The sequence below is a fragment of the Opisthocomus hoazin genome, chromosome 1 (assembly GCF_030867145.1).
Source record: "Opisthocomus hoazin isolate bOpiHoa1 chromosome 1, bOpiHoa1.hap1, whole genome shotgun sequence".
NCBI lineage: Eukaryota > Metazoa > Chordata > Aves > Opisthocomiformes > Opisthocomidae > Opisthocomus > Opisthocomus hoazin.
In genome coordinates, this window is record NC_134414.1 from 18,103,179 (window position 1) to 18,121,456 (window position 18,278).

Here is an 18,278-nt window from a genome sequence, read left to right on the forward strand (position 1 = left end):
TTCGTTTTCATGGTCAGAAAAACATGATCTATGACTTGTGATGGTATTTTTACAATAAGCACACCTCACACTGGCAAGAAACTGAAACGTTGCTGGTTTTAAATGATACACTAGAATTAAATGAAAGCTCTCCACTCCTTGATATCCTTTATATTCCGTAAATACCTTGTGTAGAGCAGTCTGGGCCCAACCCAGGAAAAAAATGACTAAATGTGAGCGAAAAAATACATCAAGGGAGCAGCACTGCTCACGTACTTGAACTTGTGCAACTGCTGCATTAGTTCCAACAGCACTGAGGAGTTATTTTCTGAGGATTATTTTCTCTTTAAGGTAAACAGCCAACTAAATTTTAATTTATTATTATCCATGCAGTCACCTTTTACTGCATGCTTCTGTCCAAGCATCTGAAAAGCTACGGTACCCTTCTGCATGCAAATAACGTCAATCTAATAAATTAATAGTGTTGATTGAAAAAAAAAACCCTCATAAATTTTAAGATACAAAACACCAAAAATATGACCTTTTTTCCTTTTCATCTTCCAAGGGGGAAAAGAGAACGAAATTACAAACAAATCCTCTGCTCAAGTCAGGTCATCATGACACAAAGCAGCACAAGCCAATAAATCCAGCACGGCTGACGCTCCAGCCTGGCAGCACGCACTCAGGCTTTGGAGCCGCGGAAAGCTGGGAGGGCTCTGGGTATGGGCTCTGCGGCTGCAAGCTGACTTCTCGGAAGGAAGGAGAGGTCAGCGTGCCACAAGCAGCGCGCCAGGCAAGAAACGTGTACTCGGCCTGGCACCGCTGTGTGCTGGAGTGCAGCCCCCTCCCCTCCTGCTCGGGGGGTAACTGACCCCAAGCTGGTGCAGGTAGGAGAGCGCGGGAGGAAAGATCTCTACAGATATTGCTGTTCATGCTAGCCATAAGTCACCGATTACTGAGATAAGTATTGGGGTTTAGATAGGAACACAGGAAAGCAGCTGGCCTTCCCAATAAAGATAATGGGGAGAGACATATTACTGTACTTTAAAAGAAAAAAAAAAAAAAGAACTAAGGTACTAATGAAGCATTGACTGATGACAAAACACAAACTGAACTCTCAGCTCCTCTACTGTGGATATAACACAAGAAAACGTAACTTCAGTGCAGCCGAAGGAACAGCTGGAGCTCAGAAATACCTAAGCTTCAGTTTATTATGCACACAAACAACTGGAGCATTCCAAAGCGCCATGAAATCAACCGAAAGTTTCTCAGACTGTTTGTCCCTCCATCTCAGGCTAGGCGTCAACGAACCCACATTTCCCGCTCCCTAAAGGCTGCTCAAAACTGTCGATCCAGCTAAGATCTTTGAGAACTTGAGCCAAGTGTTTGACCTTCTGCATTGTTTCGCGCACAGAGGGTACAACCGCGAAGCAACTTGGTGTGAAAGAGCAGGACGGCTTGCGGGGGCTGGAGGTCTCCTCTCCTCCGCACCGCGTTGTCACAGCTGGGCTGCCACAGCCAGGCACTTCAACCTTCGAAACAGGCTTTAAAAACTGTAAATGTGATGCCTCTACAAGCTGAGTAACAGTGGAGCTCAACGGAAACGGCTGACTGCACGGCTTTGTTCGTTGCTCACTGACTGCTGGCGGCCCGCAATGCTGCAGGCCTCGGGTCAGACACCTGAACCGCGCAGAACAGGAGAGGCTCAGCCTCAGGCACAGCTGGCATTGCTTAGTCTGGCACCAAGAACTTTGGTGGTAGCTCAGAAAAAAAGTGATGTCTGCAACCTGCAGAAGATGGCAAGCTTTCTAATGGGTACAACAGGTCTCACACCTTTAAAACGTGATCAGGCCCATCGTAGATGTCAGAAAACAAAACAGTCCCACCTGCCGAAACCTCTGATTTCCAGTGTGCAAAATGCCGCGTAAGAAGATGCCTTGGTCAGTACACTGAGAAGCACTACGAGATGTTTTAAACATATTTGTAAAGCTCAGGTCAAAAAATACCTTAATCTTTAAACAAATATTAACGCAGAGAAATACAGACAACTAAAAAGCCTCACACTTTCTAAAAAACTCAAGGACAAAACTAGTTTGCTGATGGCTCTCTGGACATCGCCGCGGTGTTGAAAAGTCACAGTACATGAGATACCCACAGGGAAAGGAGGAGTCTTGTGTTAGGCCACTGTTCATGGTGTCTCTGTCATCCCGAGCAAGTGATGGTATCCAAAGGGAGACTAAGGGCAATTTTATAAACTGGGCTTAAAGCTGGAAGTTCTCAAATTAAAACAGTTTTTTCTAACTTCAGCCAATCAAGTACTGAATACAGGACTTTCAGAGTCATCCAGCAGCCACATTTAGCCAAACTTGCTCTGTCTGAGGCAGTGCATTTATCATGACCATGAAGTTCTGTGATTTTTTTTCTGTAAGTTAGAAATCTTTAAGAAATACAATTTGAAAATGTTTCTAATCTTTGTTATCTATTCCCAAAAGACATCTCTTCTTCCTTTTTTGATTATGCCTTTGAGACTAATACAGAGCATTTCAGACTGATCTGCCGTACTTACAGGACACGGTGACACGGGACCCACTTGGAACAAATATGAGGGACTGAGGAAACGGCAGATGTCAGCTGATCTGGGGCATTCCTGAGGCAAGCAGACTGCCTGCTCCATTTCCCACTCTCAGAATTAGGGTGTCAAGGAAGAAGTTTTAGTGTGGGAAGTTTCTGTTAACAGTTTAATCTAAACAGTCACATAGACAGTCTGTTTATTTAATAGTAAATCATGTGGCAATGGTTAAATTCCCAAAGAATGCATGAAAACGTCGTTGTTACACAGAAGTGGAATGGTTGAAATGGGCTTTTTTGCAAAGCTCCACAATTACTGAATACAAATACCATGAAAAATAAAGAAAACAAAACTTCAGTATGTAGAAATAAAGAATTTTGTGTTATTTATTGAAACAGAATTGCTTTAAGGGTCACAGTTAAAAGTCAGGCTGTATCGAATATGAAAGCAAATGCTTGTCTCTGGGCAGTTCAAAATGACGAACCTAGTCAGCTAACACAAAAGTCTGCTCAGACCATTTCATCCAGGGCCGCATCTCTGCACCAGCTCTAGGGGATTTTCCACTACATGTGGGAATCTCAAAAACGTTTTTATCCCCGTAACATAGCTTCTTCTTGATTGGCTTTAGGAAACTGGAAATAGTAAGGAGACCTTTAGATCTACCTTGAGTTGTTAGTTGTCTGCATTTTTTTCAAGAATCAGGACGTAACTTTTAGGAACAAGTAACAACATTTATATGAGGGGCACCCTGATGCAACCGGGGATGCTGACCTTGTGTCCAGCGAGCCTCTGTTCACCTGACGAGGATGCAGACCCAGTTACACACCACCCACAGAATGCTACCACACGATGGCTGCATCCAGCGTGTAACAGGGAAGAGCAAAGGCGTATGGCCAGCGAGTACCCAAGCAAGACTCACCATTTCCTACGCTGTTAGAGAATTTGTGTATCATTTTTAGTGACTGGCAAAATTTGTCATATTTCAATAGACTCACAAATTCTTCTCGGGCTTTATCCGTTTCTCTGTTGCTGGAATGTATCCCCAATTTACTGCCTTAAACACAGGAGTTGCCTCGTACCCCATATTAACGGAACAAACACCACCACATTATAATTTTTCAGTCAAATATTGCATTTCCATGGTAAAATATGACATTCTTCTTGAATGTATAAAGCTAATTTAGTCCAATTTATCTTTTACAGTTACTCCAATTATAATGGTGTGCCTTTAAAACACAAAATATATAGCTCCACTAAATAGTACTGAAATGATTCTGATGTGTATCAAAATGTTTCTAGTTATAATCTTCCATTTCTTTTTGCATTTAATCTTGCTAGAATTTTCTGTTAATGGCTGGCTGAGTATTCAGCATTGGAATTCAAAACATTAAGATAATTAAGAATTGCAGTCAGTGAAAACATCTCTAAAGCCTCTGAAATGCAGAACTAAAGTTGATGAATTCAAGATTATAGCTAAGGGATTTAGCTTTAGTAAGTGCTGAACTTTTAAGCAAAACACAAACTGAAGCTGAGTGGGTTTGCATACACATTACTTCTGGTATAATATACAATGAATTTTTCCTAAGCTTTCCAATTTTGGAAGGAGAGCTGCACTGGATGGTGCAGTACCGTTCAGTACACTGAACTCCAAGTCTCAATGCAGAATGAGCATAGACAAGCACACGAGTGTATATTTTGTGGCTAGCACTTTAGTTACTCATGAAGGTACTGCAGTGATGTCTACTTAATCCTGGACAGGTGACTTTGAAACGGCATTTCTGTGAAGCAGATTAGTTAATAAAAAGTGAAATATCTGTGAGAAAATATGGGCGATACTTATTTTAATTCCTCCAAAATCTTGTATTACGCACATGCCCACATGTACCCATGCACACAATGCACCAAAGTAAAAAGTTTACACCACGTCATATCAGAAATTTGAGAGTGTGTAGTATGTAAGAAAAATGTATAAGATAACTGCTCTTAGAAATCTGAAAACTCTATTAATTGTCATTCTTACGCATATCTAAAAAGCAGCCTAGCCAAGTTTACAAAACATTTCTTATGCCTGTTGTGATTTTTGCAGTTAAGGAATCAGGAACTCACAATATGTACACCAAGCTTAAATGGCTTGTGTATGTTACAAGTATAAAGCAGTAGGCAGGGTAAGTATGACAAGTATACTGAAGTCCTGACATTGCAAAATCTTAACCAAAATAAACAAACAAAAAAATGACCCAGAAATCATCTCTGTGATAAGAGAAAAGACATTTCACTTTTTGTGAAAGAGAAGAGGTTTCACCATCCCTGCCAGAATCTTGGGTAGCTGGGCAGCAATCACCTCTGACATCATCTCGGGGAATTCAACACTCAGTGCACGGGACTGGAGAAATGTATTCAGACAGAAGAGATGGAGCTGTTTCACTAGCTGGATTTAATAAAATACAAACATGATAAATCAGGCTAACAGCAATGCAGCCAGATAAACATGCTGTCAATCACTTATCTCACACATCCATCAGCTGACATCATTATATACCTTCCTCTGCCATTCCTTGAATCAATAATGTGGGTACTTGTCATTCCCTGTTAAAATATCCTCCCATGGCAAAAAGACATAAATGTAGCTAAATGGTAGGTCATGCAAAAACAGTGCCTCATATTATAAAGTGTTCTCATCCTCCCTCATGGCATGCACCAGGAACAATGGCAATTACTAAACAAGTATTCAATCTTTCATTTTATCCTCACGTTCAACACACGTCTCCGTGCCTTGTTTACCACATGCTATACAAACACTGCTCCGAGGGACAGCATTTACTATTTCCTTGTGAGCTTTTCCATAGTTCTGGTTACGATCATATCTGGGTATGCTGCAAACATTAAACTCCATAGTCCCTCGAAAGCAACTCCTCAATATATGTGACTATTTCACTACTTCTACCTTCTCTGAGAAGTTCCAATTTTACAGATTTTTTTCTTTAAGACTTGTGACCTTTATGCTATCAAATGTCATACTAGTTCTGCTACTCTTGACTTTAACAACACGCGCACTCTCCAGTGTGACTGTCTTCCTTTTCCTTCCATCTCCCATCACTTCATCAGCCTGAGCTGAAACAGGGACTTGAATGAAGATACTCTATGGACCAAACACTACCCTAACCATCACTTTGCCAGGTATTTTGCAGCAAGCCTCACTCACTCACTGCCACTAAGGCTGTTTTACTTCAAGTATTTGAAATTAAAAGATTGACTCTACAGCCCAGCACTCAAAAGAGTTTTCCCCTAGATGCTGTGACACTCAGATTGCAAATTATTACTACAGGTAAGGCAGGAAGACCTTTTATCCCAAGCAAGATTGATCCAAACAGGTTCCCTGAGCACAGGGCTACCGTGAGTAGCACTGGCCAGGACTTGTGTTTGCAAGTAAAAGGTGACTGACTGAACTCCAGGGGAGGGTTTAACACCAACAGCCCCAAGTGATGACTGCAGTCTGACTACCAGTAAATACTTCAAGCTAAGCTCCATATCCTCCGTCCAGAATTTTCTATTGTCTACCTTCACCTGTGAGGATGCTTTTTGTACTTGTCTCATTCTCCTTTTGCTGGTATCTGAGATGATGTAATAGCTAAATGGTGAATGTAAGTTCTGCGGATAGCAGAAGCTGATGGAGAGGTTTGTGCAGTGGATCAAAAGACTCCAGACCACCTGGTGAGCCACGTAATTATCAATATTGTTACCTCTCAACTCCCGTAAACCGAACCCTCAAAGGTTTTTTTTTTTCCCCCATCAGAAGGGAGGATTAGTGACAATGAAAGGTTTTAGATGAATAAATTAATTTATTCATGAACAATTAAAATAAAATGCAGATTTGCTGAGTGCATAAGAATACAGACATGCAAAGAACCCATCCCTCCCTGAACTGCCTGCGAGCTCCTCACAACCAACACTGAACTCAGACGCACCCTTCCTAAACAATCTTAGTGCCACTTCCCCAGCGCTTGCTAAAACTGTCAGGTATGGCCCTGTGACACTGCTTTTTGCCTCTCTTGCAGAGATACACAAGGCATTACAAAACAATATTCATGTAGGCAAAGGTTTATACACAATGTCATTCCTCGGTTTTAAGCCAACAGGATACGTGCTGAATTCTCAGAGATGTGGAAAGGATTCAGCTGCATCTTTTAAGACACTCATGAATGTCTATGATATCAAAGATGACTCGATTCCCAAATATAAACAGATACTGAAAAAACGCCATAGAATAGACCCGCCTGGACAAGATCCTGTGCAGCCTACTGTAGGTGACCCTGCTTCGGCAGGGGGGTTGGACTAGATGACCCACAGAGGTCCCTTCCAACCCCTACTATTCTGTGATTCTGTGAATTAAGGTTGCCAAGCCAATCTTGACTGTCTTTCTCTAATTCTTAGTAGCCTGATTCTGCACCTTGAATTGCCTATCCTTTGCATTTTTGAAATATTTCCATGAACCTGTATACACACGCACACACACATACACGCCGCCCCCTACCCAAAACCATAACTGTACTAGTTATGCTACAGAAATAATGAAACAAAATGGTAGCATTCAAATCATGGTTCTCAAATACTTAAAACTTGTATACCATATAATATATATACACTATATAATATAATATACATTATATTATATATATATATATTATATTATAATATAATATAATATACAAGGCCAGATTGGATGGGGCTTTGAGCAACCTGGTCTAGTGGAAGATGTTGCTGCCCATGGCAGGGGGGTTGGAACCAGGTGATCTATAAGGTCCCTTCCAACCCAAACCATTCTAGGATTCTGTGATTTGATGATATTGATGCTGAATATATAGCTAAATGTAGGGGGTTTTCTTTTGTTGTTTAGAAATGCTGACTAGCCACTTTACACAAAACTACTTTTAAGAAATACTACTTCCTTCTTACATAAAAAGCAAAACATATTAACAAGTAAACTTACGTCATGCATGGAATCCATCAGTTTTGTAAGTTGATAGAAACGTTGTGAGTTGGCCACAACACCTTTCTGGCGCAAACCAATTGCCTTCACCAGTTCTCTAATGTAACTCGTTCTCATCTCATCAAATTGGCTTTGACTTCTTAGACCTTCCAAAGGAACTAAAAAGAAAGTAACACTTGTGTTGGAATTTATTCTGAAGGCAATCAGAGAAACTTAAAGTACAGGAACAATTTATAGTATTTCACACTGTGCAGTGCGATTCATTATTCTACGCCAGGTATTTCTTCTCATTCAACAGTTACTCCAGAAATCATGATACAACTAGTTAAAAGGATATACCAGCAACAATCAGTCAATTGTGCTAACTGCTGATGTTTAGAAATAGCCTTAAGCTTCGGCTACACCTGTCTGCTGAAAAGAAGATGGCCAAAAGAAGCACTCCTGTCCTTGAGGAAACATGTTATGGACTGGCTTATTTTTACACTGCTGAGGGCCAGCCCTCTTCATAGCAGACAGATGTTAGAGAGATCTAGCTGGAGTGCTTAAAAATGAAGACAAGGAATGAACCAGCAACTCTTAAGAGCGTAGACAGCAAAGCATCCAGGGCTCAGGCCTCCTGTTTGGACCTCCTTCACTCAACAGAACAGTCGCACTATCAGAGTCTTAAATGTGAACAGCTTTTAGAGAAATTATCAAGGAGGAGCAAATGGTTCAACTCATTCTTCTCTTAATGCTCAGCCATGAGGACCAAAATGAGGACACGGAGACAACACTGAGTAATGAACCTGTTAGTGACTGCTAGTGGTGAGACCATATTTGATCACTGATGATAAGTGTTGGTAGCATTGTAGGGAAACAGGTGTAACCTCTACTTTCCTTGATATGGCAGATTGTAATACACAAGTCTTACAATTTATGTTGTCAAAGGCAACTAAGAAATTAAAAACTTGAAGAAATAAAACTTGGAAAAGTATTTCCATCTGGCAATCAAATCTAAATCCTTGCTTCACTGTAATAATCATACATAAAAACATAGTCTTACTTAAAACATACTGTTTTTGAAAGAACTGTTAAATTTCTTCCCCTTTCCTTTCTCTCTTAGCAATGACTTTTCACACTGCAATGTCACTTTTAACATTTATAACACCGTATCTAATAATAGTCCAGCTTTTAGGGATGCCATGTTAGGTTTCTTTTGGCAGCTGCTGGAGATGAAATGCTGGACGAGCTGGACCTTTGGTTTGACTCAGTATGGCCTCTCAAGTCCAGACAGACAAAGGAGGTATCTGAAAGTGTGCCTGCCACATCTGCGTCGAGGGTCTGAACAGAAGGGAAGAGTTCTGTTTTGTGGAGAATGCAATGTGCTTAGGAGTAATACAGGCAGGGATATTCACAACGGGAAAAAGTTATGTCATGGAAGAAACCTAGCTTAATTTTCAAAGCCTGGATGTTTCTGGGTATGTCTAACAGCAGAATTACAGACAGCTACATTCTGATGGAATTTAGGGTTAGGTGGACGCTGTCTTTGACCTACATCTCTAAAACAGCAGTTAAGTCCTTACATTTCCCTTGTGAATTGAGTTAAATGATCTCTTCCAGCAACACATGGCCTGTTTCCCAGAATTCTGCAAAAGCACAGTCACACTCCCATCTAATCACAAAAAGTTTCACTAAGCTATTTATTTGAGTGAAGAATTACAATGTCTTACATGCACAAATGCAATTTAAACACAGGTAGCTCAAAAGCTCCTTCCACCTGAACATATTTAAAGAACGCGGATGCTTTTATTCAGTGGCAAGCACCCAGCCAGCACCTTATGCAACAAGATTTTGCAATTCCTCTAAATCAAAAGTCTGGAAAATGTTAGAGCTAGAACTGAACTTGCTATACGCTTATTTCTCTCTATTTTGGCACAGCTCTACTTTCTTAAATCATAGTCTTTATGAACTATTCATAGTATTCGTTCCTAGATGTTTGTGCCCTCTGCAAGATGAAGCCCTATTTAAAACTTTTGGGGCACTACTACAACACAGCATATTACATATAGTAAATAAAGACCTGTAAAATGGAAGCAATTGGAGAAAATAAAAATGTTGGTCCACTTTTTGCATAGACTAATTCTGCTTTCAAGGCACCTTTAAAACTGTCACAGAAACAATACAGAGAAAACATCTAAACCACAGCAAACTCAATAGAAAAACCATAAAATCAAAAATAATGTTACAGCTTAGGCTGGGGTTTCCATTCAGAATTAGAAAAGTATTGAGACCGACATTTAGTTATGTTTAATACAAATTACTGTTTCTTCAAAATTATATAAGAAGTAAAAACCAGTTCATCTAAATAACAAATCAAACAGAAGACAGAATGAGAGACTAAAAGTTCAGACGTGATTTACTGTTCGTATATGAAAGTTTGAAATGGCCATACATTCACATTTGCAGAGGACTAAGATGAATATCATGACCAAAATAAAAGCAGTCTTAAAAAACACTTTATATAGCAACAATGAGATTATACGTTTTTTTGAAAACAGTTTTGTGGAATTGTATTTATACAGTACCAAACGTTTACTAATTGTCTCAGCAACAACGGTTAGGTGTGTTCCTTTTCTCAAAGATCTGACAAATTGTTTTTTCCTATAAGACAATAAGTGCAGGAGAGAACAAAAAGCAAAACTCATCAGCGATACTTTTTTTTTAACTCATTTCTTGCATATAAACAAACACATCAACTTAAAAACGAGATTCTGAGGGCAATGCAGTTAATAAAGAATGGCAGCATGATGAATACCGTTAAACTGATGCACTCATAAATGAGAGGGATTGGACTATTGCAACTTTTTTTTTAATTTGATTTGAACTTTGTGGGACAGAAATGGAGAGCTGGAATATCACAAAGGTATCTAAATTTCACTGAAATTTAAAACTTCTCTCTAAGGTTCAGCTAGGTAATAGAGTTCATTTTGTGATGAAAAGAAGGTGGAAAATATTTAAAAGAGCAATACATTCAAATTTCAACAAAGCAACTGGAGTTATATCAGAGAGGTATTTTTTGTCCACATTATTTTTATTGCTTTCACAGTGTGTATGGTATTTTGCTATTATTTTAGTAATTATTATGTTCATATGAGCTAAACTTAATCTTTACTGCTTATGCTCTGCTGAGACCAAGGTTTTTTTAAGCATCGGCTTATGCAAATACCAGCCACGTACAGCTTAAGAGGGAATAAATTTTAGTTCCTTATCTTTTACTGAAACTTTGTACAACCAACAAGGAGGTTATGCAGGATTTGCAGATCTCTCCTCCAACTCCATAAGTGTATAGAGAAACATCTTCAACATTCTTCCAATTATATTTCTTGGAGGTGCTTCTTCTCATTTCTAGTAGCACCTGCACCATTTTATAACTTTCTATTTATGAATTCATAACTAACAACTATGGCCTCAGTAGATGTACTAGTATTTTAGAAAATATTTAGTATTTTAGAAAAGGTTTTGGAAGATAACTTCATCAACTACCACATTTCCCATTTAAAGTGGAATGCGGCTGCATGCTGGATTCTTTAAAAGATGTGTATGATTAAAACTGACCACGGACTTTGTTCCAGAGAAACACACCAAAGAAAAACATTTCCATTTGTTTATATCTGTGCTAAACTTGACTTATTTATAACTATAAAAATTTGAATAAATGTTAGCATTGTTTGCCATGTCCACCTCCCTAATTCCTTTAAGTAAGCACGCCCTAAGTTCTTGGCCAAGTAAAAGCCCTTAGCCCTGATCATTTATTAAATATTTTTTAATATACTTCTAATACTTGTAAGGTTTGGGGTTTTTTTTATCTGTGTAGAGACATTTAAGCTGAAGAGGTTCCAGGCAGAAATACTGCACATTTGATTTGAAATGTGTAGTACAGTATAGCTATATATCAAAAGGGATCCAACATTTCCCCAGTGCCTTTATGGAGAATAAAACCAACAATGAATCATAAATTATTTCTTCCTTATAAACACTAGAAAAAATATTTTTAGGTCTTGGAATACTAACATTCCCCCTAAAGAAGTTTCCATTTGTTAAGCCAGACAGCTTAGCAATTGTCAAATTAAACAACATGGTTCAAAACTTTTTTACTAGTGATATGTTACAAAGAAATAAAAGAACCTACTTGTGTTGAGAAGTAACAGGGCTTTCATACATAGGAACTCTTCTTGGCTAACTTGAAGTCTGACAAATTCCTGTGGGAGTTGCCACATAGACAGACACAGGGAATAGAACGACGATTCTTTCATCCTCTGTCTTACACCCAGAAAAGGTAAAAAAAATTAAAAAACATGAAAATAAAGAAAAGGAATGGCTTCCATACTAATTGAAGGAACTGACTTGTTAGCAGCTTAATTATCACATTACAGAAACTAAAGAAAAAGGTTATACACATAAACAATTTGCTGACTTTTTTCACCTACACAAGTTTTTTTAATCGTAATGAATGTGCTGTTATTTTGGACGTTTAATCTGTTACTGCTGCCTAGAAAAAAAATCCTGGAGACTATCAAAGCTGAATGCTAACCACCAAAAAAAGAAGTGGTTTTATTAATTAAAAGCACCCTAATAATTAATGTGAAGTGCTTTGCTTTTCTTTAGAAGTGTTAGATTTTTACATTCTCTGAAAAGATTTCAAAGCATAAAACTGAAGATAAACCTGAAAGTTTATAGAAAACTCGTTCTTAGGTTTTGCAAAAATATCTGCATCAAAATATTTTGTTGCAAGTCTGATATTGTGCTGTTAACAGCAACGATATTATTGTGTAGCGTTTTATGGCATTGAAGAAACAGTTAAAATGTTAAATGTAAATATATACAAAAAGTATTTAAGTAAACTTAGATATCAATACAGCCTATCTAAACTCCTGCAGAAGTAAATAGGACAAATCACACAGGGAAATATATAAAACTGTTTCATTTTTTGCAGCACTTCCATCTTACTTTTCTCTTTGAGATTCTGGTATATTGGGTGTCATTCCCAAGCAGCACCACAACTCAGTTCACTAAACGACAGATTGGCTGTGAAACAATCTTTGGATTGTGGTTTCATGGTCATTTGGAAACAACTCAAGTGTGCACTGCCCCTGTAGAAGGAATTTCCGTTATCTCTCCACCTCTCGGTGTGCGCTCCTGCTGTCCTGGCATTACTGCCTGCATGGCCACGTGGTGAGTCAGATCAGCGACCACCTCCATCTGCTAGCTAATGGCTTTTTCTGGGGCATTTCTCAAGCATATAATTTCCTTATCTGTTTGACAGCGCAGCCAGATAGTGTTTGATCCAGCTTAAGTGAAATCATGGGTATGCATGCCCAGGGCAGGGAGGCAGGAGCTGATTTTTTTGGCTGTGTTCAGCACTTTACCTTTGCTTAAAGTGATCACGAAAGCACGATCTTAAACACTATCGTAGACAAGGGAGCTGCTCACATTTCACTGATCTAAAAGCTAACTTACTTCCCAATAAATAGTTGCAACTATAATTCAGTGTGCCAGCTACTTTTCATGTCTCTTTCTTTGTTATGTTTCTAATATGACCCTGATGAGATGTTCTACAACCAAGAGAAGAGTATACTGTCAGTCCACCCCTGTCTCAACGTAGATTGTCTCGAGCTGCAAACAAGAAACTGTCCCTGAGGAAGTATAATCAGGGTTTATAAATGTCAACCCTAATCTTGAAGAAAGTCTTCTTCACAAGGTGGCAGCGGTGGTCCGCATGCAGGGTAATAGCCCAAGACATGACATTACTCCTAAAACCGTCTCACTCTGTGTTTCTTCTGAATGTAACTATGATATCACAGACTATGCTGGGACAGAATACAGTCAGACGTTCTCTGAATCTCATCCCTTCAAAGTATTTCAATTTGTATAGCATAATTAATACGCTTGAGAGAGGAAAGAATTCATTACTCTCTAACCTCACAGTGATTTACAGCCATCTGGAAGATAAAAGGTCAAGAGCTACAGGGCCAGTTCCACTGAATATTTTCTATAAAGAACTTCACTAGCAAGAACGTGCATGTCTCTAGATTTTAAATTCACGTGTCTAGATCTTCTGCAAATCCACCTCTTAATCCTTAAGCAGATAAGTCTTACAAGAAAACCTGTTTAAATTTCATCTCATCTCATAGTAGTTCTTTAGGATTTTGAGAAAAACTAGCTAACAAATATGAACTAAGGAAAAATAAATAGGGAGATTAAATTATGTTTTATTGTTCCTGGAAACAACCCATGTATTATAACCAAAGTTACTAGAATTACAGCTTTGATAATATTACTTTGCAGAGCTGAAAAACTGTCAAAGACTGAAATGAAGATTATCTGAATTCACCAGCATAGTGAAGAAAAATCTAAGCCAACAATCCCCCTCCCCTCCAACCAGAGAAGAGCAGTCTCACATATTTTATCCTTGATATTAAAATTCCTTCTTGGCAAATTATTACAATTTTCTAACAATAAATGTACCTCAAAAAACATAGAATTTTGACAGAAAGTGTTAGAAATCAGTATTTTGGACTATATACAAACTATTTGCAAAACCACTCAAAAAACAATGACCAAAGAAAATCCTACTTTGTTGCATTTATTAAACATTAACTCATATCTTATTCAGATGAATTCAGGTAAATCTTCTGACAGCATCATTATTTTTAATTATTATTTTTCTCTTAGATAATTAATATTTGAACTCCATTTATTTGGCGATGTCAACAGAATATATGGGATTCCTAACAAACCCTTCCCAAAGTCACTGAACTTTAATATGATCAGAGGACTTTCCTCTGCTGTTAATTTTGACACAGAACAAGTAATGAATGAAATCTTGGCCTCAATGAAGTCACATTCTCATTGACACAAACAAGTTCAAAATGTCATTCATATTATGCAACAGCAAAGTCTACTTACTCATTTAGAATCAGATCTGGTGCAAAATATAACATCTGACCACTGACATGTTTGTACGATCTCCATCCCAGTGCAAAAACCATTAGACTCATCCAGGAATACTGGATGAGGGTTATCTGATCATCAATATGTAAATTCCGAAATCCTGGAAATGAAATCAAAAGTTAAAATACTTTATAAGTCTCATTTAGACAACAGCTGAGTAGGTGTTCTGAGATTACAACTTCAAGCTGTAAAACTGAGAACACCTACAAAGACAAGTGCTTTGGGGGATGCAGCTCTCAGCAGTTTGTGAAGTTTGTATAATAACTGGCTATCTCACTTCGATAGTTAACCTCTTGTCTTTTTGTTCTGATCCAATAGTTTGAAATGATCAAACCAAAATTCACTCAGCAGCCAGACGTGACTATTTCTGCAAACAGGAACGCATCTGATTTTCCTTTGGTAAAAATATAACAGTTTGTAACACAATCATGGCAACCAACTCTTATTTAATACAGATAGCTTGGACTTCGGTGTTCTTAACAAGAGATACAGTTTTAATACAGTCCTGGTTTCGGCTGGGATAGAGTTAATCTTCCTCTCAGTAGCTGCTGGTTTTGGATTTAGTAGGAGAAGAATGTTGATAACACTGTTTTCAGTGGTTGCTATGAAATCAAGGACTTCCCAGTTTCTCATATGCAGCTGATGAGCAGGTGTGCAGGAGCTGGGAGGGAGCACAGACAGACAGATAGCCAGGCTGGCCAACGGAAATATTCCATAGCATAGATGTCATGCTCACTTTTGGAATGGGGGTTGGCTGGGGGCGTGGAGTTTTCCTGCTCTTCTCTTTCCAATGAGTCTGAATGTCTGGTATGAGAGTTCAAACTTCTCCAGGAGTTCAGGGTTTTTTTGAGAGTTTGAGAAATTCTCAAAAATTTGCAAGCTTGATGTTTCGCAGTCACTGCTCAGGAACTGACTGCAAATCAGTCATCAGGTGGTGAGAAAAATTGTATATAGTTTGTTTTGCATAGTCAATTATTATAATTGTTATTATCATTACTATTATTACTATTATTAGTATTATTAGTAGTATTAGTATTTCCTTTATGGTCTTACTAAAAAATTGTCTTAATCTCAACCCACAAGTTCTCCCTTTTGTCCATTTCACTTCATTATCCTGCTGGGGAGAAGGGGAGGGATGAGCAAGCGGCTGTCTAGTGCATAGTTGCTGGCTGCCGCGTTAAAATATGACAAAAACAATAAACATCCACATACGAATATCTTTCTTGCATTTAACTAAAGATAAGAGTATTCAGTTGTGTGTTTGACTTTGGTAACTTCAAAGATTGCTATGAAGTATCTGCGTCAATGTAACAGCCTCCTGCCACTGAAAGCGGTGGTCCTGTTCCTCATCACCCCCGGTTCTGTTACCTCCTCCAAGCAAGCTCTGGCATTCATGCCACCCCTCAAGTGAACTGGTTCAGCTCATGGAGCCATCCAAAAACTAAAGAGGGGGGAAAAAAACGGGTTGTTTTCTTCTCACTTAATGAGATGAATCAGTTCAGCAAAGAGGTCTGACAAGCGCAAGCTAGAATGGAGAGGAGCAGTGATGGGGACTACTCTTTCCTGCAGCAGTGAAGTGTCAAACTGAGCTCGCATGAAACCGTATGTCCAGGCTTTCTGCTCAATATACTGATCTTTATATATCCCAGGATCAGGCCCCTATGACCATACAGTGCATGTACATACGTAACATGGATTTTTTTTGGAACCCAGTCTTGGATCTTCATAAATTCAGTTATTTATCATTACCAATCTATTTGTGAGCTGCTTAGTCCTAACTGGTACTCTTTATTACAATTTTTCTCTGTTGCTTTCACAAATTCATCTTAATAAGAATAAAAATTAAGACTATGCCAAAATATAAATGTTTTTTTCATACCAAAAGAATTAATAATAAGAGTAGGAGGGGTTAGGGTTGAAAGGCTGCTGTGATGATCACACACAGGAACTCTCTGGGTTTCTGTTGGTTTTTGAAGTGAGTCTAAACATTTAGATGCATTCCTTTAAGAGTGCCCTCCTATTAAAATGTATTTGATTGGTGCATATATTATCTGATGAAGTGGAAGGTGAATAATTTTAGAATTTGTTAAGAATTAATTAACAGGTAAACAGTAATATTCTCTTTTGACTGCTCGTCCTATGACATATTTGCTTAACTAGAATTCACTACATATAAGAAGTGCTATTACCTGGTAGCAATTTAGACCACTTGACTACACAAAGAAGTTGCCTCTCACAAAGATGATTTAGACTGGTCAACAAGGAACTTGGTGTTTCGGGTTTTGTATTGTCATAACCAGCATAGACAACTTCTGGCTCAATGCCTCGTAGAACACTCATCATTGGGGGAACAAACTGTACTTCTTGATTTGGAGAAAAGGACAGCCTTTGGGTTAGAGCTTGGCTTTCATCTTGAAGGGTTGCTGGCTGCTGGAGTGCAACATCTAATGTTCTCACAACCTTAATTTTGTTAAACTTTTTAAATTTTCGACCTGAAAAATAAAATTGTTGATCTGTTAAAAAGAATTAACCAGAAGCATCAATATTTTCCAGTAGTGCTGGATTACTGTCTTCTGAATAAGATTTCTATTTTTGATTATTTATATAATTAAGAAATAATCATGCAAAATTCTTAAGAGTTTCTCTCTTCATATCCTCCTCCCTTCACCAAGAGATGAATGGCACCCACCCATTAAAATTACTGCCATGAATTCCAGGTTACAGTAACCTCATAAAGTGTTTTCTGGTTCAGTTCCCACTGTTCTATCATGCGCTGACAGCTGAGCCAGCTGGCTCTACAATCGAGTTTCTATTCAACATTAATTGATGATACTGTTTCTTTTTTCTCTCTAACATTCAGCAACAAAAATGCTAGTAATTAATTACTACACAGAGAAATTCCTTTTCTCCAGTTCCATAAAGGCATTTCAGTCTCATGGCTAAATTCTATTTTGATGATCTGTAATATAATATTTTCCTCCTGTTTACAAGAAAGAAAATAGAATTCAGGGGATGAGTGAAAAGCCAACAAATACTGTAAAAACACATCAACACTTAGAAAACTATTCACTTTTTAAAGAATAATTTCTATTTCTCAGCATTTGCAATTCTTATTTCTATATTGCACTGGTTTGAAGAATACTAACTAAAAAAAAAAAAAACAGTTGAACTGCCTTCCCAAAATAAGCACTGCCATCTCTACATCTGGTATGGCTATGCAAACATATAGAGCTCTAGGTAGCAACTCTTTCAACTAGTTTCATGGAAACAGTCTGGAGGTGCACCATACAGACACAGAAAATCCAGCCTTCAGAGGCTGAAAGACAATAACCCTCTGTAACATCTTACTATACTACCCATTTCAATAAAAAGGCAAATCCCTGTAGAGGTGGCTGCATGGAAGACATGCATTATAAATAGACCCTCAAAGGTGAAGAAAACCCTGTTGGATCATTAAATTCCTCAGTTCTGCCAAACAAGTTTTGCTTAGTGAAAAGAAGGGTGTCACAACAAATAAAAAATACAATAAAGATACTGGTATTTCTGATTTAAATGACGGCGGGACAGTAAGAGAGATGCAATGTGACTGCAAACGAGAAATAAATCATTCTGCCAACAAAGAAAAATAAAAAGTTTACATGTTTCAACCTTAAAGAAAACAGTATGGTACTTTTATTTACAAGTGAAAGATCAGACAAGGGAACTTATCACATCTTTAAGGAAGAAGACAAAGACTTCTCCATCTCTTACTGT

General features: G+C 38.2%; 1 protein-coding gene across 1 annotated transcript in view; it reads right to left on the minus strand.

Annotated features, from left to right (window-relative positions):
* Positions 1-2,663: 2,663 nt before the first annotated feature.
* Positions 2,664-18,278, minus strand: part of PGR (progesterone receptor) — a 38,336-nt gene continuing 22,721 nt past the window's right edge. The window contains exons 4-8 of the mRNA XM_075417853.1: positions 16,715-17,017; positions 14,481-14,625; positions 11,704-11,834; positions 7,536-7,693; positions 2,664-4,976 (exon numbers count right to left, since the gene is read on the minus strand). Of these exons, the coding sequence (XP_075273968.1) occupies positions 4,821-4,976; positions 7,536-7,693; positions 11,704-11,834; positions 14,481-14,625; positions 16,715-17,017 (893 nt within the window). The 3' untranslated portion in view covers positions 2,664-4,820. The remainder of the gene's footprint in view (positions 4,977-7,535; positions 7,694-11,703; positions 11,835-14,480; positions 14,626-16,714; positions 17,018-18,278) is intronic.